Source organism: Nicotiana tomentosiformis, chromosome 2, assembly GCF_000390325.3.
Source record: "Nicotiana tomentosiformis chromosome 2, ASM39032v3, whole genome shotgun sequence".
In the NCBI taxonomy this organism is placed as follows: Eukaryota; Viridiplantae; Streptophyta; class Magnoliopsida; order Solanales; family Solanaceae; genus Nicotiana; species Nicotiana tomentosiformis.
Genome location: NC_090813.1, coordinates 13345596 through 13373455, shown reverse-complemented (window position 1 = coordinate 13373455; position 27860 = coordinate 13345596). Strand labels below are relative to the sequence as shown.

General features: G+C 36.7%; 1 protein-coding gene and 1 non-coding gene across 3 annotated transcripts; both read left to right on the top strand.

The window, feature by feature from the left end:
- Positions 1–32: 32 nt before the first annotated feature.
- LOC104114688 (tropinone reductase 1-like) lies at positions 33–27846 on the top strand. 2 transcript variants are annotated; one of them, XM_009625194.4, is made up of 6 exons: positions 33–215; positions 1002–1209; positions 1921–2137; positions 3211–3224; positions 5223–5324; positions 27567–27846. In XM_009625194.4, exons 1-6 carry the CDS (start codon positions 109–111, stop codon positions 27744–27746), a joined length of 828 nt encoding a protein of 275 aa, XP_009623489.1. In that variant the 5' UTR covers positions 33–108; the 3' UTR covers positions 27747–27846. The 2 variants fall into 2 exon arrangements, 1 of the variants encoding a protein (XP_009623489.1); XR_004511701.2 differs by lacking the exon at positions 3211–3224 and having other exon boundaries at positions 42–215; positions 5208–5324; positions 27567–27701.
- On the top strand, positions 25084–25190 carry LOC117281086 (small nucleolar RNA R71). The gene has a single exon (XR_004511703.1). It is a non-coding gene; the product is annotated as a small nucleolar RNA R71 (small nucleolar RNA).
- Positions 27847–27860: the final 14 nt, after the last annotated feature.

The following is a 27860-nucleotide window of genomic DNA, read 5'->3' as shown; positions in this document are numbered from 1 at the left end:
GTACATTATAATTACTACTACACCTACTACTATATTATTTGTAGCAATCTGGAGACTTAAATTCTCACTTTGAGCATTTCAAGAAAAATACCAATTAAGAAACCAAAAATGGAAGATTCAAAAGCTAACAAGAATGACAACAATGGAGAAGAAGAAGGAAGATGGAGTCTCAAAGGCAAAACAGCCCTCGTTACTGGTGGCTCTAAAGGCATAGGGTGAGTTTGAAAATTTTCCCTTGAGTCTTCCATTTAATTATAGAGGTAGTTAGTGGCGACCGAACCAAAATTTTTACTAAGGGAATTCAAAAACATAAGAAAGTAAATACATGAAGAATCTAAGGGAATTTATTAATTAACATCTACTATATTTTAATATATATATAGAAAATATATAATTATAACCTTATATATATAGTGTAATTTTTCCTAACTCTGCTCTTACTAATACCTATGACAAATTTATACATGTAGAATTCCGAGTAAGTAATGTGATCGATCAGAATGAGTATGATGTTATTAATTATCATCATATATTTTAAAATTTTCTTTTTATGTATTAACTGTTGGAGTCGAAAGAAATGATGATGTCAGTTAAACCTGCAAAACCTGCTATAGTTCACGTTATATATGATTTTATCTCTATAGTTGAAAACCTCTAAGAAATACAAGTGGTACTATTAGTATTGCACTTATTGTCATAAATCAGTAAGTGTAGTGATACTCTACTCTAACTCATCAAATGCACGATCGATCTTCTTGAAAAATGATTTCTGTCATATTAAATACAAACCTTATAGACGTTATAATTTCCATGAAAATATATAGGCAGAACTCACCTCTCCAGCAAGTTAAGATATGACAAATCTATTAGCTATGAACTATATATTTATACTGAGGCGAATCCAAAATATAGAATCAACGAATTCAGAGTGAATGCGATCTTATTATATGTATATATTTTACTCTGTTCTGTCTTCTAATTCTTTATTATTGGCATTTTAGGTATGCAATAGTGGAAGAATTGGCAGGTCTTGGAGCAAGAGTATATACATGTTCACGTAATGAAAAGGAATTGCAGGAATGCCTTGAGATTTGGAGAAACAAGGGATTTAAAGTAGAAGGTTCTGTGTGCGACCTATTGTTGTGTACTGAACGTGAGAATCTTATGCAGGCCGTTGGAGATGTTTTTAATGGAAAGCTCAATATTTTGGTTAGACTTTAATTCCACCTATTTTAATTTTTACGTATGGATAGTGTATAAATTTTTTGCATTAGCATATCATTTAATAACAAATTACAAGCAATCGCGGACCGAGGATTTGAAAGTAGCAGGGTACCACTATCAAATAAAAACGAGTAAATGCTGGAGTCAGAATTGAACGTTGCTTTCCTAAATCGACGAATGTAGTTGCTTAAGATTTAAATTTTAGGTTCCCAATCAAAATATATACTTGTTATTTAAAAATATATTATACATATACATATTTTTTTAAAGTCATCTAGAGGGTAGGTCTGCCTCTAATTACAAGTAAATAGTCTATAGTAAGTGTGATTTGTAACGAAGTACTCCTAATTGAAATGGGTTTCTACCCGCTCAGCGTAGTTAGATTAAGTTTCTAATTGCCTTCCTTTTCATAATACCTGTAAATACTTATTCACACCAGGTATTTATACCAAATATAATAGTTAAGTAGTTACAAGTCAGTTAACCATGATTAAGTGATATATATGTATATGAAAGATACATGTCTTTTATTTAGTGGTTTGTTGTAAACATCGGGCACAAATAAATTTTCTGTTACCTGTATATGAATATTTAATAATCTAATTATATAAAAATTATTATTTATACTATCCATTTATAAAAGTTAAAGTTCCTTTTGAAAAAGTTACAACACTAATTTAATTTGTTCATGGTTAGGTAAATAACGCAGGGGTTGTGATACATAAGGAAACTAAAGACTTCACAGCAGAAGATTACAACATTGTAATGGGAACTAATTTCGAAGCTGGTTTTCACTTATCTCAACTTGCTTATCCCTTGCTCAAGGCATCTGAAAATGGCAATGTCATCTTTCTCTCTTCTATTGCTGGCTTTTCGGCACTGCCTTCTCTTTCTCTTTATTCTGCTTCCAAAGGTAATCTTTTGTATCTTTACATATGTGCTAATTTTGTCACACACATATATAGTTCTAACTAGATACAATGACTTTTGCCAAACCTGTTGTTGGGATCGAAATAATAAGGCGCCATGTGAAAGCTTATAACAAAATAAATTTTAGCAATGATAAATCAGACAATAAAAAAATAATATATTAAACTAGATTTATCATAATTTGATCAATCAACCTACATATGATTCATTACTAATATAACAGAAAATAAAGTTTTTGAGAAAATAGTCTCCCTTTTACAAGACTCTCTTAAATGCTACATTATGGAGGTTGTATTTATTTTTGTGTGAAAGAGGAATCCTCAATTTATAGAGTTCCACAATATTTTCCTCTAGAAAAGGGGCCTGTCAAATATGGAAGAGATCTATATTTTTATTTTAAAAAAAGTAAAATCAATTTATATTATATTAAAGGGAGAGTAGTGAAGCATGGGATAGTTAAGTCAAGTGGCTTATGAGAAAATGTCACTTGGCACTTTTAAGATATAATCTAAACACATTTAGACAAATATTCTGAAAGCTTTCCAAAAAATAAAGATTCCTATTTTAATAATTATTCACTAACCACATGCTCCGTTTTCTTTTATTTCATAATTTTATATTTTAGGAATATTACCTACAAAAATAAAATAATAGTAAAAATATTTAAAAATAATTAGATATAATGTGTCCAAACAAATAAGAAATAATTCTCTATGATTAATATTTGAATTGAGTGCCTTTAGTTTAAGTTTGAAAGCATAAGATAATTTTTTGAAAATGTGGTCCAAAATAGCGTCAAAGTTACTATTGAAATAATTTTAATTTTTATATGTATTATATTAAAATGATTATGATAGAAGTGGATATTAAAGTCAAATAAGCTAATAAAAAGCCACATGACACTGCGATATGTTAAGTATTAAATAATATAATAGCAAAAATAAGAAACAAATTGAGAAACTAAAAATTAAAAATTTCATCACAGAGAAAAAAAGAAGGATGGATGAGAAAAATTTTCTTGTCTATTATGATAAGAAAGATCATGTTGTGGGTAAGGCCAGATAAATCAAGTATAATAGAAAAAATACAAAATAAAAAATATTGAATAATGAAATAAATTACTAATAATGTGAGGATATTTATACAAAAAATTAGTTTAGAAAATGAAACAAAGTAAATATACAGTACTTAAAATTATTTTTGACAGACTAAACAATTTTAAGAATTCCCAGTAATATTTTAAAATAAACTAAATATTTATTTTAAGATTAAAAAAATTACATATCTATCTATATTATAAATTAAAGAATAGTAGTGATGATATTAAATAAAGTGGCAAGTTAATGAAAATTCACATGAAAACATGATAATACTTATATTAGATAAAGTAAAATTAAGGAAAATAATTAAACTTTTAATATTAGATGGAAGGGCCAAAGACTATTTGAAATTGAGATTAGAAAGTTCTAATATAAATTTATGAGGAGAACGTTTCAACTATCGATAGGACCACAAAATTAAAGTCTTACTAGATAAAAAAAAATATTTGATAAAAAAACTAAAAATGTAAAAATATAAAATAAATCTAATGTAGATAATTTTACAAACTAAAATTAGAAGTCAAATTTGTATTTGAAACTAAAAGAGAGAAAACATTTAATTGCATGTAACCCAAAAACTAATTATAAGAAAACTCAATAAACTTGAAACATAATAATAAAAGAACTTATGTATTAATATTTTAGACTAATTCAAGGTTACAATTTAAAAAAAATATAATATTACTTTGATTATAGGTAAAATATTTATGTAAAAGACCAATTAAAATTTCATAGTAAGGAAGAGAATATATAAAGAGGAAAATAGAGATAGTGCAAGAATACTTACACTTTAAATTAATTTAAAAATAAATATATTAAATAATATTGTACTTAAAAATATTGTTGATAGATTTAAATGGTAAAAGAGTTTCAAATAAGAGGATAAAAGCATAAAAATATATTAAAGCAAGACATTAAGTCAGCAGATAAGCTAATAAAAGATGACATGACAATATAATAATATCAATTAATGAATAATGCAATATTTATAAACAACGAAAAATATATATACATAATTGTGTAGAAAAAATATAGAAGAATAAGACTTATTTGAATTTGAGATGAAAAACAAAGTGATAGTAAAAGTTTTGCTCAAATAATATGATCTAATATGCTCAAACAAGACATATCACGCCATGACATGTTCAGTATTCTTTAATAGACACTGAAACGAAATGCAAGTACTAAAATCAAGGGGTTGGTTGTTACAAATATAAAAAAGAAAACAAGTTATCCAGTACGAGATTTGAGAAATAGTTTCATGTTCTGCTTCTTAATTAATATTTAATGATATATATAAATTTTTTCTGGAATACTTATATTTTAAAGTTATTTGCGCATAATTCAAATAACCCCAATCATAATTTGATATGGTTTGTCTGTGTGTATCACGCGAGTACTAATACTAATTATGGTTAATATTCTGCATTTTCTTTAATAAAAAAAATCTAAATATAGTAAAAAAATTATGATAAACCCTAACACTCATCGCATGCATCTAATCTAGATCTGCCACTGATTTTAACCATCATTTTGATTTTTTAGTTTGAATAAGGCCACATTTCTTTATATAATAAAATCAGTTATTGAAGTTGAATAGATATTTCATTTAAAATTTTCATTTGTCTTCATTTCTTTTGTTTAGTCGTTACTTGACTCCATTAATTTATGATGATTAATTTATTTTGTTTAGAAAGAAGTTGCTCTAAAAGAACAACGTTCTGTTTCAGTTTTTAAAATCAACAATTTTTTGTTCAGTCTTCTATCATAATTTGGAGTATTGTACTTTAATTTTCTGAATATGACAAAACAAAATCTTTCTGAAAATTTTAGCACGTACACAAATGCGTAAATTTAAAAAACTCTACATAATATATTCAACTAATGAATAATTTAATCACGAGAAAATATCAATTTAGTGACAACCTTTTTTTATTTTGTTTAACCGAATAGGAGCAATAAAATCAGACGACCAAGAGTTTGGCTTGTGAATGGGCCAAGGACAATATTCGGGTCAATTCGGTTGCTCCAGGAATCATTATGACCCCACTTGTTGAAACAGCAATTAAGGTAAGGGATTGTTACACAAATAGCTTGTCAGATTTAATGTTTACCTTTTATAGTCGGTATACATAGATTATACATATATTAAACATGAATTACATATATATTATACATCCGCCAGCTATTTTAAATTTAAGATATTAGGTGAACGACTATTTGGGTTAAATTTTCTTAAGGTAAGCTCTTCTTATATAATTTTCTTTAAAACAAAAAAAGGGCAGTTGATCACACCCAATTATGCCTCCCAAGAGGTCTAGCGGTCGTTGTAAATATAGTCCGGTTTACAAGTCCGGAGTCGAATTGTCACGACCCAAAATCTAACTATGGTCGTGATGGCGCCTATCGTGTTACAAGGTAAGCCTACTTCCCAAAATATTACTACTAAACTGATTATAAGAATTTAATAAAATATTTCAACATTTAAATTTTTCATAAACTAAATCAACTCTAAATATAATATAGAAAAATACGGAAACGAGCCCCAAACATTGGGGTGTCACTAAGTCATGAGCGTCTAAAACTATAAACTAAGATATATAAACTGTCTAATTGTCCAAAAGAAGAAATGACAAAAGAAGTAACAAGGTCCAGCGGACGCAAGCAACTACCTTGCAATCTCCACAGATAGTCGGCCTAAACTCAACGATCGTCGCGCTATAACTCACCTAGATCTGCACATAAAGTGCAGGGTGTAGTATGAGTACAACCGACTCAGTAGTAACTGAAATAACTAAAGAACTGAGCAGTAGTGACGAGCTAAGTAAAACAGTCCAATTATTTATTTTTATAATTTAAGTACAAACAGGAGTAGACAGGTAATTTCATAAATCAGTAAGACTACAAGAAAAATTAACAGGTAAATGCAGCAACAACAAAAGTAAATGCAACCTCACAACAATGTCACTCCATCACTCAACACTCGCACTCAGCACTCAACGCTCAACACTCTGCGCTCACTGGGGGTGTGTACAAACTCTGGAGGGGCTCCCAAATCCCAAGCGCTAAGCACAGACAACTCACGTGATATGCAGACAACTCACACGCTATGGTATAAATACCTGGACCCGCACGGTCAACTCACGTGCTACGCGGACAACTCACGCGCTATGGTATTAATATTCTCACAACCAGGCTCTCGACCTCACTCAATCATGTACCTCACTAGCCTCACCATCATCAACAAACAAGGGAACATAGCCCACATCAAGTATCACAACATATTAGCAAATAATAGAGACTGAGGTAAACATGTACAATAACTTCTATGACTCAGTACAAATAATGTGAGCATGAATAAAGCTTAAGCATAATTTCTAACACGAAGGCAGACAAGTTCAACAACAAGTAACTACATAAACATAGATGATGGCTATGAGGTATCACGGGACGGACCAAGTCTCAATCTCTCATGGTGCGAACCCACACGCTCGTCACCTAGAGTGGGTATCACCTCCAAACAATCACGTGATATCAAATCTCCGGGTTTATACCCTCAAAGCCAGAGTTAAAACTATTACTTACCTTAACAACGTAACATCCTACTCCGGGATGCCCTCGTCTCTAAACTCAATCTCCAAAGGCTCCGAATCTAACCAAAAATCATAATACTACTATCAACATAGTCTAAAGAATCGAATTCCACAATAAAAACTATATAAATATGCCAAAAATCCGAAATCGGCCAAAACCCGGCCCTCGGGCCCACGTCTCAAAATCAGTCAAAAATGATAGAATAATAAACCTCGTCCTCTCCCGAGTCTAACCATATAAAATTCATCAAAATCGGACTCCGTTTGATCCCTCAAATCCTCACTTAAACTCTTCAAAACTCAAACCCTAACTCCCTCAATTTCACTTTGAAATCATCAATCAAATCCCAAAAATGAAGATGGATTCATGAAATATAACCAAAATTGAGTAGAGAATACTTACCCCAGTCCTTATGGTAAATATCGCCCCCACAATCGCCCAAATCCGAGCTCCCCAACTCAAAATATGACCGAATGAACAAACTCTCGTTTTATATATTTTTCTACCAGTTATTCTGCCTTGTTTCTCATGCCAAATGATCCCGAAACTCACTTTTATGCCTCTAATGGATTCCTTGTAAAATTTTAGTCAAGTTAGGATTTTGAATCACTTAATTTGACCTTATAATGAAGGAGATATGTAGGTTTTAATCTTTGCAAATCGTGCAGATTTTTAAATACGAATTCAGTGGCAATTGCGTAATTAATCTGCAAAAAACTGGCAACCCAATTATTTTAGTAAAATGACCATAAATTCCTCATACGATGCCCAAATTCGACGATTCTTTTGGCTATGGCTCCGTAATTACGATAACGGATCTAATTCTTCAATCAAAGCAGAAATCGGAGCTCATTTGCTTAATGTGGTACCATTTATACTTGAAGAAACGACGTCGAAACATAAGAAAAACGAGCGCAACGCAACCCAAACCTATCCGAAACTCACCCGAGCTCCTCGGGACCCCGTACGAATATACTAACAAGTCCCATAACATAACACAGACCAACTCAAGGACTCTAATCATGCATAACAACATTTAAACGACGAAACGCGCCTCAAATCAAACTAAATGAACTTTCAAACTTTCGACTTTCAAAAACTCGCGCCGAAACATATCAAATCAACTCGGAATTAACTCAAATTTTTCACACACGTCAAAAATGATACTACGAACCTACTCAACTTCCGGAATTTTATTCCGACCCTGATACCTAATTTTTCACTTCCGACCAAAATTGCCAAATTTCTAACTTTCGCCAATTCAAGCCTAATTCTACCACGGACCTCCAAATTATATTCCGGACACACTCCTAAGTCTAAAATCACCCAACGAAGCAAACCGAATCATAAAAATCCCAATCCGAATTCATTTACTAATAGGTCAACTTCCGGTTGACTTTTTCTTACTTAGCTTTCTAATTTAGAGTCTAAGTGCCTCATTTCACTCCAAAACAACTCTGAATCCAAACTACCAATTCAAAACAACTCAACACAGCTGAACAATACAAAAATAAGTAGAAATGAGGGAAACGAGGCTATAACTCTCGAAATGACCGACCGGGTCGTTACACGAATCTCACACGAAATTAACCTACTAATTACAACCACTAGTTTCGCACGAATTCAAGTAATCAACCTTCAGAAATATTAAATAATGATTTGAATGTTTACTAACTAAGATCAAAGTAATTAAAATGCAGTAATTTATAACTAACAGAATACTTTATCGAATCCCAAGTACTTAGGGTGTCGTAGTTCTCTTCCGAGTAACTACCACAATTTACTAGACGTATTCTTCCAAACTACGCTAGCTGGCACTAATTTACCGCTCACTATGATCGCACCAAGGTTTCGTTATTCCTAATCCCACTTTTAAACCTTTCGTATTGATTCTTCATATACGTTAGGAGTGATGTTCAATAACCACCTAAATGTGTACCCTTTCTAAGGAATACACACTAAATAGGCACAGTCAATTGAGAGTTCTTCAATCAACAACAATGAAAACGTAGTTGAACAAGTAGAGAAAAATCAAAGGCTAATTTATATTAAACGTAATAGAAAATCATCCTCCAATAGGTACCATCAAACCCTAGATTAGAGAGTTTAGCTACTCATAAATATATCAGCAATCATCATGATGTTCAAAGACATTAAACTACAAAGTAAAGAGACGGAGGGAAAACTCGTTTGATTTTTGCTCCACAGTACTCTATAGCCTTTTTCTTCTCCAAAATAGTGTTCAACCCTTTCTCAACTCGTTTGGGGAGTATTTATGCCATACTTCAAAAATTTAATCAACACAAGGCAATATGTTTATAACAACCCTAGCCTTACAAACTGACTCAGTATCACAATGCATCTATGGCTTGAACACTTAACATCACAGAGACATCTAATAACGTCACATATCCCTTGCGAAATCATGTGCCCTCACAAAAAGAACAAAATAATAAATCGAATCCACACACTTGAATCAAATGTTCAAATATATTTTAAGGACTCAGATAAATCAAAAAAATTCCTCACTCTCACAAAGAAGTCACATGCATGCACAAAGTACCATAGGCTTGCCCTTTACGTAAATCTCCACTAATGTAGGCTTGCTCGATCTAAAATCAATTACTTTTTCATGGTTATCATGTGAACTAAGGGACGAGTAGGATATATTTAGGAATAGTGATTAACTCTCCTAAGCACTTTAACACATCACAAAATTAACCTTAAGCGCATTTTTCTTCAACATAACTTCAATTTCACAAACAATATCGTCCCCGAAAATATTTTCTCTTTCTTTAAGCACTACTTTAATTCATATCCACTAGAAAGGACAAGATATTTTTATTTTCTTTTGCTACATATTTTTTTCTTCTTTTCCACACTACCTTTTTTTGTTTTTACCATTCCTGCTAGTGGTGTATCCCTTACAATACAAGTGCACCTTTCTTCATTGGTTCCACTCAAAAGTCATCCAAGTTCCCTCATTAATTATTTTAGGATTGATTAGGGATAATTTTTATTTGTGGTAAGCATTAAGCTCAAAAAGATCAAAGAAAGCCTAAAATTATTTTTCAAACCGAGCAAAACCTAAATTTTTGCTTCAACTCAAATGCCGGGCAAGTTCTAGACTCTAATGCAATGACACAAGCTATACAATTTCTCACCACACATGGCACATGACTCACTAAGGACTGTTCCATTCCAATTCTCAAACAATTGCAAGTATTTACGGAACCATAAAATTTTAAGCATCAAGCACAAAGTGACACAAGATGAGAAAATGAGATATAGGCATTAATAAACATGTTATCTACTCAACAAGTCATCATAAGCATTTTCAAACTTTAGGGAAGGTACTACACATGTTAGAGACTAAATATACTACTATCAAACTAGTCAAGAGCACCTAGCAAATCTCATTTTTTCTATCCTTTTATTCCCTAAATCCTACTCTACTCTAAAGATAAAAAAACAACTACTACCCGATTCAACTACATCCCGTCGAAAAGAACCGAGGCACAAATAAAAATCACGAGGGATTATTACTACCTAAAATAATAAAAAGATATATTTTTGGATTTTTCTGTTTTTCAATTTTTTTGTGTTTTTGGTTAGACTTTAATCCCTCAAAAAAACTGCCTAGGAAATCCATCATCGGGAAAATTCCAATCATTTCTAATCTTATCTCTCTCTCTCTCTCTCTCTCTCTCTCTCTACTTACTATATATATATATATATATATATATATATATATATATATATATTTACAAGCAATAATTATTTTATCTATTATTTACAAGTAACAGAGAATATAGAATCCCCCACTCCATACTTAATTCATGCAATGTCCTCGGTGCATATACAAATTAATAAAAACAAGTAAGGTGGTAGGAAAAACTCCATGATTAGTCATCGTCATCTCCTTCATCGTCGAATGCCCCATCTGCAGTTGTCCACTCTTCATCCTCTGTTCCCTAATCAGCATTATCATCCTACTCCTCCTAGGACTGCTCTGGCTCGGCCTTGGAACACTCTTGCGTGTTGACATACTCATCCTCTGGGAGTATCTGGCCATCACTAAGCCCAACCAGATGCTGGGCATGAGTATTGAGCGAAAAACGCTCCTCCAAGATGGCCCTCTCCTCCATAGTGGTCGACCTCCCTCCAATCCTAAGCTGCAAGTCCATGATCCCATATAAATGGGCCATAAAGTTTTCATCTCGAGCATTGCGCTCAGTACCTATCAGTGAGGACATATCACTCTCCTCATTTGCCATGATGTTGGTGATGGTCGTCAGTCAAAGGGGTGGTGGAATGACTAAATCAAAATCTCGCTCCTCATCCACATCTTCTTTTCTCAGGTACTGAGTCAGCATGTTACCGAAGGACAATCTATCAATTCTCTTGCTTGTTCTCACCTGCGACATCTGGTAGCGTATCAACTGGCCCACATTCACCTTCTGGCCAGTCATTAGGAAGTATAGCAGACAGACCCTTTCACGGCTAATCAGAGTCTCATGGTTGCATGGTAGTAGCCGCGTGTCGATCAATTTCAACCACACTTGAGCTTTCAGCTTAATTTTCTCTTTGGAAATTTCCTATGATGTTGGGTCTTCTTGTCACGATCCAAGCAACCACAGAATTGACTCCACAGAGAGTGTGTCTTAGCACCAGATATGTTGGGCGGGCAATGAAATTATCCAGGGACTCGTGGGGAACATCCGGATCTCCCAAGTAATTGCATATAGCTGATGCATAAAAATCAATCAACCCCCTCTCCCCCTCCCCCGAATAGGCACTAGCTGCTCGGGATCATTTGGATCATATCCGGCGTAAAACTCACGGACAAGGTTTACATTGATATCCCCAGTGTTTCCAAACAGTTAGATCAATCCAAGATTATGAATACCCTTCCAAATTGATTGATACTTCACTTTTAGACGGCACTCATGAACAACCGACTCAAAGTGTATATGTCTCGGCCGACAAATCTTGTACCAATCCTTGACCGATGGGGGTATACTCTTAAGTCCAAATTCTCGTTGTCCTGAAGGTTGTGGGTGTGAGGCTGATATAGCTGCCGCTGCTTGCAATCCCTCAACCTGACTTGAAGTGGCCTCCCCTCCTTTTCTCTTTTTCGGTGGAGGTGCGGAAGAAGCCTTGCCTTTGGTATGAGCAGTGGCCTTGCCCTTTTCTTTACCGTTGTCCTTCTTAGGAGGAATATTTGTGCCTACAAAAGTAGATACTAGCCAACCTTAGAAACATTGAATCAATTCAAAACATGGTCTTACCACCCCACACTTAAGAGTTCATCACATGATGTTCAACAATTTTGAGGCTACTCATACATCACCTCTTTATTTTTGCATGAGAGTCAATCAATGTCACAAAGATGTCTACTACAAAATATGATGCATATATCTACCATCTCAGCTCTGGTGAGCCACCCCACACTTAAAATTTCAAGTGGTTCAAGACGACATAACACTAATATAACAATCCCGGAGACTCGGACTCCAATGGGGACAAAGAATGCCTTTGAGGCATTTTGACAAACACTTAGCATGCACTAGTGCCATGGAAGTGCTCGTAGGAATGAGGGATTACCTCACCCTCTCAAATCGGCTTGGGACCTTCGTGCTACCACCCTTGTAAACAACAACAATACCATTCTTATGGGGTTTATGCGGTTAGGACAAACAAGCATAGTGTTACTATGAAGAACATACCCAAAAGTTATTCGATTTCATTACTTTACCCAATTCTAAATTCGACAAAAAAAGAGTTAGAAATCGTACCTTAGATGCTTTGGAGGGGGGATTGTTCTTCAATTGATGTTGCTAGTGAATGAATGAGTGGAGAAATATATGAATTTTATGGAGTTTGTGAGTGAGAGGGGGGATTAGGGCGGGCAGTAGGGTTTCTTTTTGTGAAGGACTTTGAAAAGTGAAGGAGAAACGGGGTGGGGGCTAGCAGTGTGGTGTTTAGAAGAACAAGGGTAGGGTAGTAGGTTTGTAATGGCTGGGGACTGGGCGGTTGTGTTGTGTTTTAATTAAGGTGTGTGTGTGGTGTTTTAAACCGGTGGGATTATAAAAAAAATATTTACAACATACCTGGCCTAGAGACAACACTGGAAAAGCGAGGCAGGCAGCGATCTCAAGCGAGGTGTAGGCTGCGCAGCGCCAGACTCATTGCGAGATCGAGCGCGCTACAGAGTGTGCGGTGCCAGTTCTGCAGCCAGATCCATGGCGCTTTAGAACACGCTTCTTACCTGCTTGGAGAGCTTTGGGGCATAATCATATGGTTTTCATTCATTTTCTTGTAAACTACTCCAAGCGTTATGACCTCCCAACGTGCTCCAGTACCTGTTCAAGCACCAAGACTTAAATAAAAACTTGTTAGTGCCTAAAAAAAAAGACAATTCTAGTTAAGCTAAAATAAACTACGAATTGGGTTGCCTCCCAACGAGCGCCTTAGTTAACATCACGACATGATAAATACAACATTACAATGGGTTGCCTCCCACAAAGCGCGTGATTTGGCACGACACATGCTATCAAACTTAAGGTTCACTCAACACTTGAGGCTCCTTCAAGTAAATCACTGATACAACATTTTCTACGGCTCCAGCGGGATGCATCTTTACCACACAGAATGGTCCTGACCATCTTGACTTCAACTTGCCCAGAAACAACTTCAATATCGAATTGTATAGCGATACCACATCTCCAGGTTTAAAATTTCGCTCAAGAATATTTTTGTCATGCATCATGTTCATTCTCTCCTTATATAGCCTTGTACTCTCAAAAGCATGGTAATAGAACTCATCAGGTTCGTGCAGCTCTGTGACTCTACTCGTTCCAGCGGCCTCCTAGTCAAGATTTAATTTCCTTAACGCCCAAAAGGCTCTATGCTCTAACTCCACCGGTAAGTGGCATGCCTTTCCAAACACCAATTTGTATGGTGACATACCAATCGGATTTTTGAATGCAGTGCAGTAAGCCTATAGTACATCATCCAATTTTCTCACCCAATCAGTCCGTGTAGCATTTATAGTTTTGGTCCAAACACTCTTGATTTCTCTATTTGACACCTCCACGTACCCACTTGTTTGTGGGTGATACGGAGTGGAAAACTTGTGGCGAACTCCATATTTTTCCAACAACTTTGCGAAGGCTCGGTTGCAGAAGTGAGTTCCTCCATAACTGATGATCGCTCTTGGAGTACCAAATCGGGTGAGATATTTTTTCTTATAAAACCAATAACTCCATTTGCATCATTTGTTGGGAGTGCCACGGCTTCTTCCCATTTTGAGACATAGTCCACCGCTACCAGTATGTACTTGTTGCCATGTGAGCTGAAAAATGGTCACATAAAATCGATTCCCCTTACTCAAATACTTCCACCTCTTGAATTGGGTTCATGGGCATCTTATGTCGACGGGAAATATTCCCCGTCCGTTGGCACTCATCACAACTCTTTACCTAAAAGTGTGCATCTTTAAACAACGTCGGCCAATAAAAGTCCGACTCTAGCACTTTAGCAGATGTCCTTACTCCTCCAAAATGGCCTCCATAAGGCGAAGCATGACATGCCTGCAAAACAGAAGTTTGGTCTATATAAGGATATCTCCGAATCATGTTATCACTACAAATCCTAAACAAATATGGTTCATCCCAGAAATACATCTGACAATCACGAAAGAACATTTTCTTCTGCATAAAGGACAAGTCATAGGGAACAATATCGCTCGCCAGGTAGTTTGCAATATCTGCATACCATGGCGCAACCTCAAGGCTCGTTGGTAAAAGTTGTTCATCTGGGAAAGTCTCTATAATCTATTCCACCTCAGCCCTCTTTTCAGCTCCTTCAAGCCTGGACAAATGATCAGCAACTTGGTTTTCCGTTCCTTTTCGGTCACCAATTTCCAAGTCGAACTCTTGCAGCAATAGCACCCATCGAATCAAGCGTGGGTTTGACTCATTCTTGTCAATTAGGTACATGAGAGCAGCATGGTCAGTATACACAATTACCTTCGAACCTATCATGTATGACTTGAATTTGTCAAATGCGAACACCACTGCTAGCATCTCTTTCTCTGTCGTTGTGTAATTCAGTTGGGCACCACTCAAGATTCTACTTGCATAGTAGTGTCATGACCCCAAGTTCCCTCCGTAGGATGTCGTGATGGCACCTAGTCTCTAATACTAGGTAAGCCTAGCACTTACTAAATTAATAGAAGAATTCAATCGTCAATGATAAATATAAAATAGAAATCTTTATACACAACTTACAATTCCCAAAATCGATAGTACAAGTCATAAGCTCTACTGAATTTGCTAAAAAAATCCCTAAATATAACTGTTCAGAATAGAATTAAACAGTACAGGTACAATATTAGAAGGTGACTCTGAGGCCTGCGAATGCGACTGCATGTTTACCTTGAGTCTCTACAGCTCGACCAACCAGCTAATAATCAACAACAACCGTGGCACCTGGATCTGCACAGAAAATATATAGGAACGTAGTATGAGTACACCACAGCGGTACCCAATAAGTATCAAGACTAACCTGGGTGGATCGGTGACGAGGGACAGTCAAGACACCAGCGGACAAAACAACTTGAACAAGTGTGAAGGTGAACTAATAGAGAAAAACAATATTAATATACAACTAAGCAAGATAAGGAATACCAAACAATACTTGCAACGAGACACCAATAACAACAATATTTAACAGGAAGAAGTCGGGTAATAATGTCGTAGAGTAAGATGGACACAGTCTAAGTCGAGTAAAATCAAAATAAAGGAAAAACGAGCAATAACTCAATAAGAATAACCGCTTTCACACCAGATTTGTTCAAGTATTTCCATGAGGTACCGAACCTCATAATCACAGCTCACGGGTACCAATTCTTGAACCCTAATACCTTGGCATCTTATGCCCACATTACGACCCATATCCGCATGGACGTCTCACACACCAATAGAACATTCCTCACACATAAGGCAAGTAGACAAGAGTACGTATAATGGTTAATGACGTTAGGATTCACCTTTTGAAACCGATATGGGTGATTTAACTACTTGTATGCTTGTGCAAGTGTTCTACCACAAATCCAGTCAACAAATAGGGGTAGAGATAATGAATGGCAGTTAAGAAACGTTCACCACAAAATGTACAGTGTAATAAAAGCAGGAATGAAGTTTGAAGCAGCGACCAGCACAACAAGATTAGCTACATAGAACTGAGCAAGAAAGTGCATCACGAAGGATACAATTGGTAGTAAGCTAAGAAAAACAACAATCAAAGACAAGTGCACAAAAAGGGGAAATGACAACCAGAGCCCTCTCGAGGTACCGCCTTGTAGTCTCAAATCGTAAAATGAATCACAATTTTCCTTATATCACCGCATGAGCCTTTATATTTAATTTTGAAAATCATTTTTCCAGTAATAGCATCCCGCGTTTTAGCCCCTCTTATCACACCGCATGACTTCTAGTAGTTCCCCTACTAGCCACGTGTTTCAAGGCCACCTTATCTCACTGCATTTGCTTCAACAGCCAGACTTTATACCACCGCATGCGTATCAATAATAACATCACAACAGAAACCTCATGCAACACAATAACAATAGCACGGCAGAAACCTCGTGCAAACACAATAACAATCGCACGGTAGAAACCCCGTGCAAACTACATAACAATTCTCTCAACAAAACACATATGCCAAAAACATAACAACTCAAATAAATTATTTTCACAATATGTTGCCACATGCCACAACATTTCCTCAAAACAGTTTCAATATTGCAACCACACATAGCCCTCGGCTCAACAACACCGAATACAATAACAACAACAATAATAACACGAGCATACAACAAGTAAATCAACACAAGAACTTCATAACACAAAGAAACGGAAGAACGAACTCACAAAGAAAGACACAACAGCGAAATAATAGTCTCAACAAGAATAGTTCAACAAGGGAGAGGTAATGTGTAACAATGATCCCACGAAAGTGCAATTCGACAACAAGAGAGATAGCAAGAATTAATGACCCCAAATAAGAATACATCAACAATTAAAGTGATAACAAACTTCAATTAAGGCTAAGCAATTATTGAAGAGATAATAATAATTTCAATTAAGGTAAAGCAATTACGGAAAATGATAGCATGACGATAAAAATGGGCAATAACTTCAGTTAAGGCACACAAGAATTTAATCAACAATAAGGGTAGAACATGAAGCAATTAATTTTAATTAAGACACGTAAGGGTGAATTTAGTAAATGAGGTATTTAACATGACAAAACAACTTCATGTTTAATAGACATACGAACCTTAGAGACCTAAACGGTCAAATTTCCACAAATAATCCCGAGCACGTCCTCGTCACCTCGCGTATACGGCCTTCACATGACACAAATTAGCACCAAAGAGATAAATCCTAAGGGGTAGTTCCCCCACATAAAGTTAGGCAAGATACTTATCTCAAAGAAGGTAGATCGATACTCTAAAATGACCTTCTCGAGTGAAACACCCTCTGGACGACTCAGATCTAACAATATTAACTCCAAATCATAAATAAAACTCATAGAAAATAATTCTGGATAATAAAGCTTCAATCTTTAACAAAAACTAAAAAGTCAACCTACAAGTAAACCCCTTGGCCCGCACCTCGGAACCCGATAAAATTCACAAAACCCGAACACCCATTCCGATACGAGTTGAACCATACCAAAATTATCAAATTCCGACATAAATTCGTCCTTCAAATCATCATTTTACACTTTTGAAAGATTTTACAAATTTTCGCAAATTTCCATATTAATTCTCTAATTTAATGATGAAAACAAAGATAAAACCATGAAATAAAACCAAAACTAGGTAAAGATCACTTACCCAAATCAACCACGTGAAGAATCCCTAAAATATCGTTCAAATCCGAGGTCTCTAACTTAAAAGATGAAAAATAGACAAAACCCACGATTTTGAAAATATATTCTGCTGCCCAACGATTTATACATCGCGATCGCGGACCAGAATTTGCGATCGCGAAAGAGAAAATATACCAGCTGTTGAGCTGTGCTATGCGAACGCAGAACTGCCCATGCGAACGCGAAGAAACAAAACTCACACTTACGCTATCGCGAACCTCACAATACGATAAAGAAGGAAAAAGGTCAGTCCAGCACAACCTACGCGAAAACGACTTGAACTTTGCGATTGCGTAGAATGGGATACCAGATATGAGAACAGCCATCCAAAACATGAGAAAATGGCTTGTAGTTCATCCGAAACAAGCCCGAGGCCCACCGGTCCCCATTGAAACATACCAACAAGTTCCATTATATAACACGGACCCGCTCGATGTCTCAAATCATATAAAACAATGTCGGAACTATGAATCGCACCACGAATCGAACTTATGAATTTGCAAATATTAAAACTTCCAAAACGCGTACCGAAATATTTTAAATCAACCCGAAATGACGTCAAATTTTGCATGCAAGTTCCAAATGACATAACTGTCACGACCCAAAATCCACCTAGTCGCGATGGCACCTAACCCAACCCGTCAGGTAAGCCAATTAACAACTATTCAATTCAATTAATATTTAACTGACTCTAATACACTCCCCAAGGACTGGTAGTACAAATCATGAGCTTCTAAGATTAGAATTTACAAGCTGGTATGAAATAAATACATCATCTATTCGAAATGTACATAAACATATTTTTATAAATCTAAGGGCTACCATGAACAAAAGGCAGCTATGACCGAAACACAGGTACATCTTTAAATCCCGCTCTCGTCGATCACAGCAATATCAGCATCCAATATTTGCATGCAAGGTGCAGAAGTATAGTATGAGTACAACTGACCCCATGTACTCAATAAGTAATAAACCTAACCTTATGTTGAAAGTAGTGACGAGCTGGAACAAAGGTCGGGTCCAACACCAATATCCAACAACAGTCCATAACAACGTAAAGAAAGTAATAAAAGAAGTAACTCAGAGATAAAATGCTCAGCTTAATCATGATTTCTGAAAATAGTTCTGTCTTTCAAGTGTATGAGTGAAAACTCAAGTCTTTTACCGAAATTGCCAAAAAATATGAGTAAGTTTGAAAACAGTAATTTTCCCAAAAATCCTTTCCACAATAAATAAGATGTTTCATTTTCTTTCCAGATAGCCAGTAGAAAATGCATCACTATGCCCATATGCCAATATGTGTGAGAAGTCATGAATGACGTGATACCGTACAACATGAGGAAAATACATCTACATGCTTGTATATCATGTGTGCATGTCAATGTAATGTATCTCAGTGATAAAACCATATGCATACTCTCAGATTATCAATTCACTCAGTACTCCCCATCACTCAGTCACCATAGTCACTCAGTCCTCCCAGTCACTCAATTCTCACAGTCACTCAATTTTCTCAATCGCTCGGCACTCGCACTCAGTAGGTACATGCACTCATTGGGGTGTGTACAGAGTCCAGAGGGGATCCTTCAGTCCAAGCGTTATAACAAGCCAATCATGGCATAGATCAATAAAACATGTTGCGGTGCGCAACCCGATCCCATAATTATCCTCACCATCAGGCTCTCGGCCTCAATCAGTCATCAATCTCTCCAGTTTTTCGGGCTCACAATGTCATGAAAAATCAGCCCAGAATGATGATATGATGTGTTAATATGTAGCAACAAAGACTAAGATATGATATGAAATGAATGAACATGACTGAGTATGAAATTGCAATGTAAGAAAATAACTCAACAACAGTAACAACCTCAATAGGTCCCAACAGAATAAACATGTAGCCAAGACATGGTTTCTAACATGAATCACAACTCGATAACTCTAGTACGTAGAGATTTCATGATTACAGATAAATTCAGGTAACTACACAGTACCACAGGAATAACGGAGTCACAGTTCACACGGTGCACGCCCACAAGCCCGTCACCTAGTATGTGCGTCACCTCAACACTAAACACATAACACGTATAATCAGGGTTCAAACCCTCAGCTCCAAGATTAGAAGAGTTACTTACCTCGTACAAGCCGAATCCGATGTCGACCAAGCTAAACAATACTCCGGAAATTCCATTCCATGCATATCGACCTCCATACGACTTCCTATCACCTCAACTCAAGCCAAACGATTTGTATCTATTCAAACAACGTGCAAATTAATCAAAATATACTCCAATACTTACAATTTAACAATTTATAAAAATTCTTAACTCCGCTTGTAAAGTCGGCAGTGGGGCCCACGTCTCGAAATCCGACGAAACTTATAAAATTTGACAACCCATTCAATTATGAGTTCAACCATACAAATTTCACTCAAATTCTACTCTGAATCGGTATTCAAAACTCGAAAATTCGTTTTATGAAATTATAGAAATTTCCTTCGATTTCTCTTGAAAATTCGATAATCATACGCCAAAAATGAAGATTAGTCCGTGAAATATAATCACAAGTGAGTCAATAACACTTACCCCAAGTTGTGTGGAAAACTTCCTCTCCAAAGTCGCCCAAACCGAGCTCCAAAATCCGAAAAAGGCTAAAATAGCGAATCCCCGAACTTAAAGCTTCTGCCTAGCGTCTTCTGCATTTGCGATCGCATAGTCGCACCTGCGGCCTCCGCTTCTACGGAAGTAGCTCGCATCTACGAGTTATCCTTGGCCAACAGTGGTCGCTTCTGCGATGCCCAAACCACATTTGCAGTCGGGCTTCTGCGCGAGTTGGGCCGCTTCTGCAATGCCTCCCAGCTAGCCTTCCCAGGTCACTTCTGCGACCAATTTTCACGCCTGCAGTCACTCATGCGCAGGTGCGAAGACACCAGCAACATAAAAATTCCAGTATTCCCTTAGGTCCGAATTTGATCTGTTAATCATCTGAAACTCACCCGAAACTCCCGGGACCTCAACCAAATACACCAACCAATCCTAAAACATCATACGAACTTAGTCGAACCTCTAAATCGCATCAAACAACGCTAAAACCACGAATCATACCCCAATTCAAGCTTAATGAAACTAAGAATTTTCAACTTCTCATTCGATGCCGAAACCTATCAAATCAAGTCCGATTGACCTCAAATTTTGCACGCAAGTCATAAATGACATAACAGAACTATTCAAATTTCCAGAATCGAATTCCGACCCCAATATCAAAAAGTCAATTCCCCAGTCATACTTCCAAACTTAAATTTTTATTTTAGGCAATTCAAGCCTAATTTAACTATGGACTTTCAATAATTTTTCGGACACGCTCCTAAGTCCAAAATCACCATACGAAGCTATTGTAATTATCAAAACTCTATTCCGGGGTCGTTTACACATAGTCAACATCCGATCAACTATTTCAACTTAAGCTTTAAATCTTGGAACTAAGTGTTCAAATTCATTCTGAACTCTCTCCGATGAGTCACATAATTATAATTGAACACACGATAAGCAGTAAATGGGGGAACATGGTTGTAATACTCAAAATAATCGGTCGGGTTATTACAATAACGAAGCTAATCTAACTCTCAGAATCACATTCCAACCCCAATATCACCAAAGTCAACTCTCGGTTAAACCTCTCAACCTTCCAAAACTTCGACTTTGCCGAAATACTTCAAATTACCCTATGGACCTCCAAATCTAAATCTGGACGCACGCATAAGGCCAAAATCACCATACGAAGCTATTGGAATCATCAAAATGCTATTTCAGAGTCATCTATACAAAAGTCAAATTACGTTAAACTATTACCGCTTAAGCTTCTAAAACAAGAATCTTTCTTCCAAATCCCAAATCATCTGAAACCCGAACTCGACCATACACGCAAGTCATAACACATAATACGAAGCTGCTCGAGATCTTAAGCCACTGAACGGGACATTAATTCTTAAAATGACCAGTCGGGTCGTTACAAGTAGATTGGATGCATGACTCTATCTTTTCTCAGCCCTAGAACTGCTTCCACATCATAGTTGTTTGCATCGCACATCAGCTCAAAAGGTTGTTCCCAGTCAGGTGCCACTATGATTGGTGCAGTCACCAGTCTCTTCTTCAACTCCTCAAAAGCTACCATGCAGTGATCAGAAAACAAAAGGGGTGATCTTTTTCAAGCAATTTACACAAAGGGTTAGCAATTTTGGAAAAATCTTTTATAAACTGCATGTAGAAGCCGTCATGACAAGGAAACTTCTCATGTCCTTAACGAAATTGGGTGGATGAAACTGCTCAATTATATCAACCTTATCATGGTCCTTCTCAATGCCCTTACTTGACACTAGGTGTCCCAAGACTATACATTCATGTACCATGAAATGTCACTTTTCCCAGTTCAGTACCAGATTGGTCTTCATAAAACTCTTCAATACTCTTTTCAAGTTCATACGACAATCATCAAATGAGTTCCCCACCACTGAGAAGTTATCCATGAAAACCTTTATTATTTCCTCTACCATATCTATGAAAATGGCCATCATGCATCTTTGGAATATGGCAAGTGCGATACATAGGCCAAACGACACTCTATGGAAAACATAGATGTCATACGGACAAGTGAATGCCGTTTTCTCTCTATCCTCTGGGGCTATAGAGATATGGTTACACCTCGAGTATCTATCCATGAAGCAAAAGTGGGACCTCCCCGCCAATCAATCTAGCATATGATAAATGAATGGCAGCGGAAAGTGGTCTTTTCGGGTGGCCTTGTTCAATCTTCTATGATACATGCAGATTCGCCATCCCTTGACTGTTCTTGTTGAGTTAAACTCATTGTTCTCATTTTGCACTACAGTCATTCCACCCTTCTTTGGCACATACTGAAGAGGGCTAACCCAGTTGCTATCAGAGATGGGGAAGATGATTCCTTTATCTAACCACTTGATCACTTCTTTCTTCGCCACTTCATGTTTGGGTTCAACCTTCTTTGATATACTCTAGAAGGTTTGTGCCCATCTTCCAGTAGAATCTTATGCATACAAAATGTTGGGTTGATTCCCTTTATGTGTACAATGGTCCACACAATTGCAGTCTTGCACTCCTTCAGAACTTGCAAAGTTGTTCTACCTGTACATTTAACAAATCAGATGAGATAATAATAGGTAATATCGAGCTAGGTCCCAAGAAAGCATACCTGAGGTGAGACGGTAACGACTTTAGCTCCAACTATGGTGCCTCTTCAATTTATGGCTTAGCTGGAGGGGTCTTTCTTTCTTCTAAGTGTAAAGGCTCGAATTCGAGCTCTTTTTTCCAGTACCCTTCGCCCTCAAGGGCCAAAAACCACTCCGCTAAGTCCTCACCATCTACCTCTTCTCAGTTCATCAGGCAGGCTGATAGGGGGTCTTTTACATTCAGTGCCTCATCTTCCTCCTCCAGAATCACATCCACATCTTCGATCAGATAGCAATTAGCAAACTCACTAGGTCACCGCATAGACTTCTGTACATTAAACGTTATTTCTTTATCGTTCAATCTCTTCTTTAGCTCCCCAGGTTCAGAATAAATCAAAGCTCTCTCTCTCTCTCTCTCTCTCTCTCTCTCTCTCTCTCTCTCTGTCCAAGAATAGCCTTCCCAAAATTATGGGAATCGCTTCATCAACTTGGCAGTCTAGAATGACAAAATCTACCGGAAACACAAACTTTCCAACCTGCACAAGTACATCATCAAGTATATTTGATGGCCTCTTCACCGTTTGGTCGGCTAGTTATAGTAACATGGATGCGGGTCTTGCCATTCCAATGCCTATCCTTTTATAGATAGCCAAGGGACATAAAGTTTATGCTCGCCCCCAAATCATACAATGTTTGGCAAAAGCATAGCTGCTTATGGTGTGCGGAATTGTGAAACTCCTTGGGTCAGATAGCTTCTCAGCTATAGGTCTTGTCATGACAGCACTGAAGGTCTGAGTCAGTGTCACAATTGCCAAGTCTTGAAAGTCAAACTTGCAAGACATCAAGTCCTTCATCATTTTTTCATAACCGGGCATCTCCCTCAAGAAATCAATCAGTGGAATGTTCACCTGAATCTTTTGCAACATCTTCATGAATTTCTTATACTGCTCATCCTTCTGATAATTGGATAACCTATGCGGGAAGGGTGTTGGCGGTCTCTTCTTTTCTGTGACTTGAGTTAGATCGTGTTCAAGCACTTTTTCTAATGCATTCTCTTGCAGTTTCTCAGTATCCTTTACAAACCTCTTTCTCTTTGCTTAGTTACTCCTGAGTTGGCTACACTCTTACTTCTATTAGCTCAGTTGACCCATCCACCTTAATTGGTACTGGCACGAGTATCTCAGTAGGTCGGCTCTCGCGAGCGATTTCTTGCTCTAAATCAAGATCTCTATCATTTCTCAGACTCACAACCATCAGCTGCTTCGGGCCCTGCTCTTTCGGGTTAACATGTGTGTCTGCAGGTAACGTCCCTTGAGGTAGATTGTTAAGGGCCATGGATATTTGCCCTAGTTGAATCTCAATGCCCTTGATAGTTGAGTCGTATGATACTACCTTTTCTTGTATCTGGGGGACCTTTTCTTCCATTTTTCCGCTGGACCCAATGAGTTGTTGTAGCATTCCTTTAATTTCAAACAACCCATCATCTTGTCGCACTATCTGTTGCTATTGAGGTTGTTGATAAGCTAATTGTTGATTCTGCTGATTATACCTTTGTTGCCTTTGATAAGGCACAACCTGACCTTGTGGTCGTGCAGCTCCAGGATTATTAGTTGTACTGCTGCTACGCTGGCCTCTATTGTTGATTTTGTTGTCCCCAAGTCTGACCACCTTGTCTCTGGCCTCCATAGTTGCCCACATAGTTTATATTCTCTTAATATTTCTAATTGTCACTCTCACCAATCCGCATGCACATATATAGCTGATTAATGCATGGCGTGCATAATCCTCCATTTGTCGTGTCAACTATGTGCACCTGCTTTTGGCCTTACTCATCAATCTTTTTGGTTAGGATACTCAATTGCGTCATCATAGTAGCCATATTCATAGCCATGGAGTTGTTTGGGTCTAGAGCCACAGAGAGTGATTGTAGAGTCTCTTGTCATCCATCCTCAGTTTTGAGCCATTTTATTAAGTAAGACCTTACATTCTCTGACTGATTTGCTAAAAAATGCTCCACTTGCTGAAGCATCAATATTGGCGTTCAAGATGTCTGTCAATCCCATGTATAACCTTTGCCCCAACATCTGATCAGGAATGCCATGGTGTGGACACTTGACCAACATCCCATTGAACCTCTCCCACGTTTCTTGCAGTGTTTCAGTTGGTTTCTGCCTGAAGCTCAATATCTCATCAACTTGCTTGGAAGTCTTATTGGGTGGGTAGAATTTGTTCAAAGACTGCTTGACTATTTCCTCCCAAGTAGTGATGGAGTTTATGCGGAGCGATTTGAGCCAAGTCTAAGCCTCTTGTTAGCTCGATTTAGTGCCTTGAAAACTTTCTCAGGGTCCGGTAATGTTTCGTACAATTCACTAGTTCTTGAGGAGTTTCTAGTCATGCACATGTAACACACAAGACTACAAACATTAGAGTTTCAATATAATGAATTTCAAGTCGAGAAAGCTGACTAAATTAAGAATTCTAACAATATTTTTAGCCGTAATTAATAACACCGTTAATTTTCCGGTAACGGTACCAAAATTTGATCATGCCCAACTATGCCTCCCAAGAGATATAGCGGCCATTGCATATATAATCCGATTTACAAGTCCGGAATCGAATCCCACAGGTAATTAACCTACTAATTACAACCACTAGTTTCGCATGAATTCAAGTAATCAACCTTCAGAAATATTAAATAACGATTTGAATGTTTACTAACTAAGATCAAGGTAATTAAAATGCAGTAATTTATAACTAGCAGAGCAAACATTGTGGACAAGATTTGGAAAAGTCTAGGGTTATGATTTCCCCTATTGTCGGAATCCTCCCCGTTACATTTTTATAAATTTGCCTAAGTGTTCTCTACCGATCGTGAGTACTTTGGGTGTCGTAATTCTCTTTCAAGTAACTACCACAATTTACTAGATGTATTCTTCCGAACCACGGCAGCTGACACTAATTTACCGCTCACTATGATCGCGTAAAGGTTTCGCTATTCCTAATCCCAATTTTAAACCTTTCGTATTGATTCCTCATATACGTTACGGGTGATGTTGTTCAACAACTACCTAAATGTATACCCTTTTCCAAGCAATACAAACTAAATAGGCACAAGTAATTAAGAGCTCTGCAATCAACAACAATGAAAACGCAGTTGAACAAGTAGAGAAAAATCTAAGGCTAATTTCTATTAAACGTAATAGAAAATCATCCTCCAATAGGTTCCATCAAACTCTATATTAGAGAGTTTAGCTACTCATAAATGTACCAACAATCATCATGATGTTCAAAGACATTAAACTACAAAGTAAAAAAGATAAACGGAGGAAAAACTCGTTTGATTCTTGCTCCACGATACTCTATAGCCTTTTTCTTCTCCAAAATAGTGTCCAACCCTTTCTCTACTCTTTTGGGGAGTATTTATATGTTAGGGTCGAAATACTTGAGTCAAAATCCGGGTAAGAGTCTTTTAACCCCGCAACTTTTAATCACCATGCTATAGACCTTGCGAGGCCATGATTATAGCGCAGTCAGCCTGACTACAGTGTAGGCTACGTCTGGCCTATAGCGCGGTCAAGCTGGCTATAGAGCTAGCTTTACTTAGTCTGTAGCACGGTAAGGCAGGCTATAAAGCTGGCTTTACTTGGTCTGTAGCACTATTTGGGTACTTGATGATTTTGTGCTCTTTTTTTGTATTTTTGTCCTCTTTTAGTGCAACTTTCATTCGACTCTTTCTCCTAATGCCCCTTCACATAAAACAACACAATTTAGCTCAAATATCACACAATTAATCACTAAACCAACAAAATGTAGGCGAGTAATATACTAAAATTATAGCATTTTGGTCAAACATCAGCAGCTTATTACACGAAGCATTCCTTATTCACATATGGTCCGGGGACAGGATACACCTAAGGGTGTGTGTGATGGAAGCAACCTACCCTAATACAGGTATCAGTGGTTGCTTACACGGCTCGAACTCGTAACTTATAAGTCACACGAAGACATAATTATGTTGCTCCAAGACTCCCCTTCTCTTATTTAATTTCTTTTTTGTTATAAGAAAATTGAATTATTGTGGATGTCTACTCTTCTCCATTATCTCCATAACTCCCAATACTCTAATAATTATGGAGTTATGATTGTAACTCTATAACCTCCTCCATGATATTACTCTCAAATGCTTAATGACATGTTCAATGACATATTTTGCAATAGTAATTCTTCAATTTTCATGCCTATATAAAGACCTTGTAATAGATAGGAAAATACACACAATTGAAGAAGAAAATCTCTTCTCTCTTTCTCTATATATCTCTTAGCTTGTTTTTCCTTATTTTATATTGTTACTTTGAGGTATATTTTTATAACATTTTTGATATTTTTAGTTTTTTATTTATGCATTTTCCTACCAAATTTGCTCCCTATTTACATTATTATCATAAGCCTCAGTGTGGATGCTGGTATAATTTTTTTAATTTAAACTAGAAGAAACTGTATCTGATCATTATAAATTAGAAGAATGATATAACTATGTTTTATTTGTCTACTTTTTCTAATAATCTCAAGGATTGCAGAGAAATCCTCGTCAAAGGGAAGAAATAGACCATTTTATTGTCAGAACTCCAATGGGCCGGGCTGGAAAGCCCGAAGAGATATCTGCACTAATAACTTTCCTTTGCTTCCCTGCTGCTTCTTACATTACGGGCCAGATCATATGGGCTGATTGTGGATTCACTGCTAATGGTGGGTTTTAATTGGACATTGTAATCTTTTGAACAATAATTTAAATGGATATTTTAAATATTACCAAGATGAGAGACAGGTCCTATTTATTAATAATATGACTTTTTGGGACTTCGTAATATTAT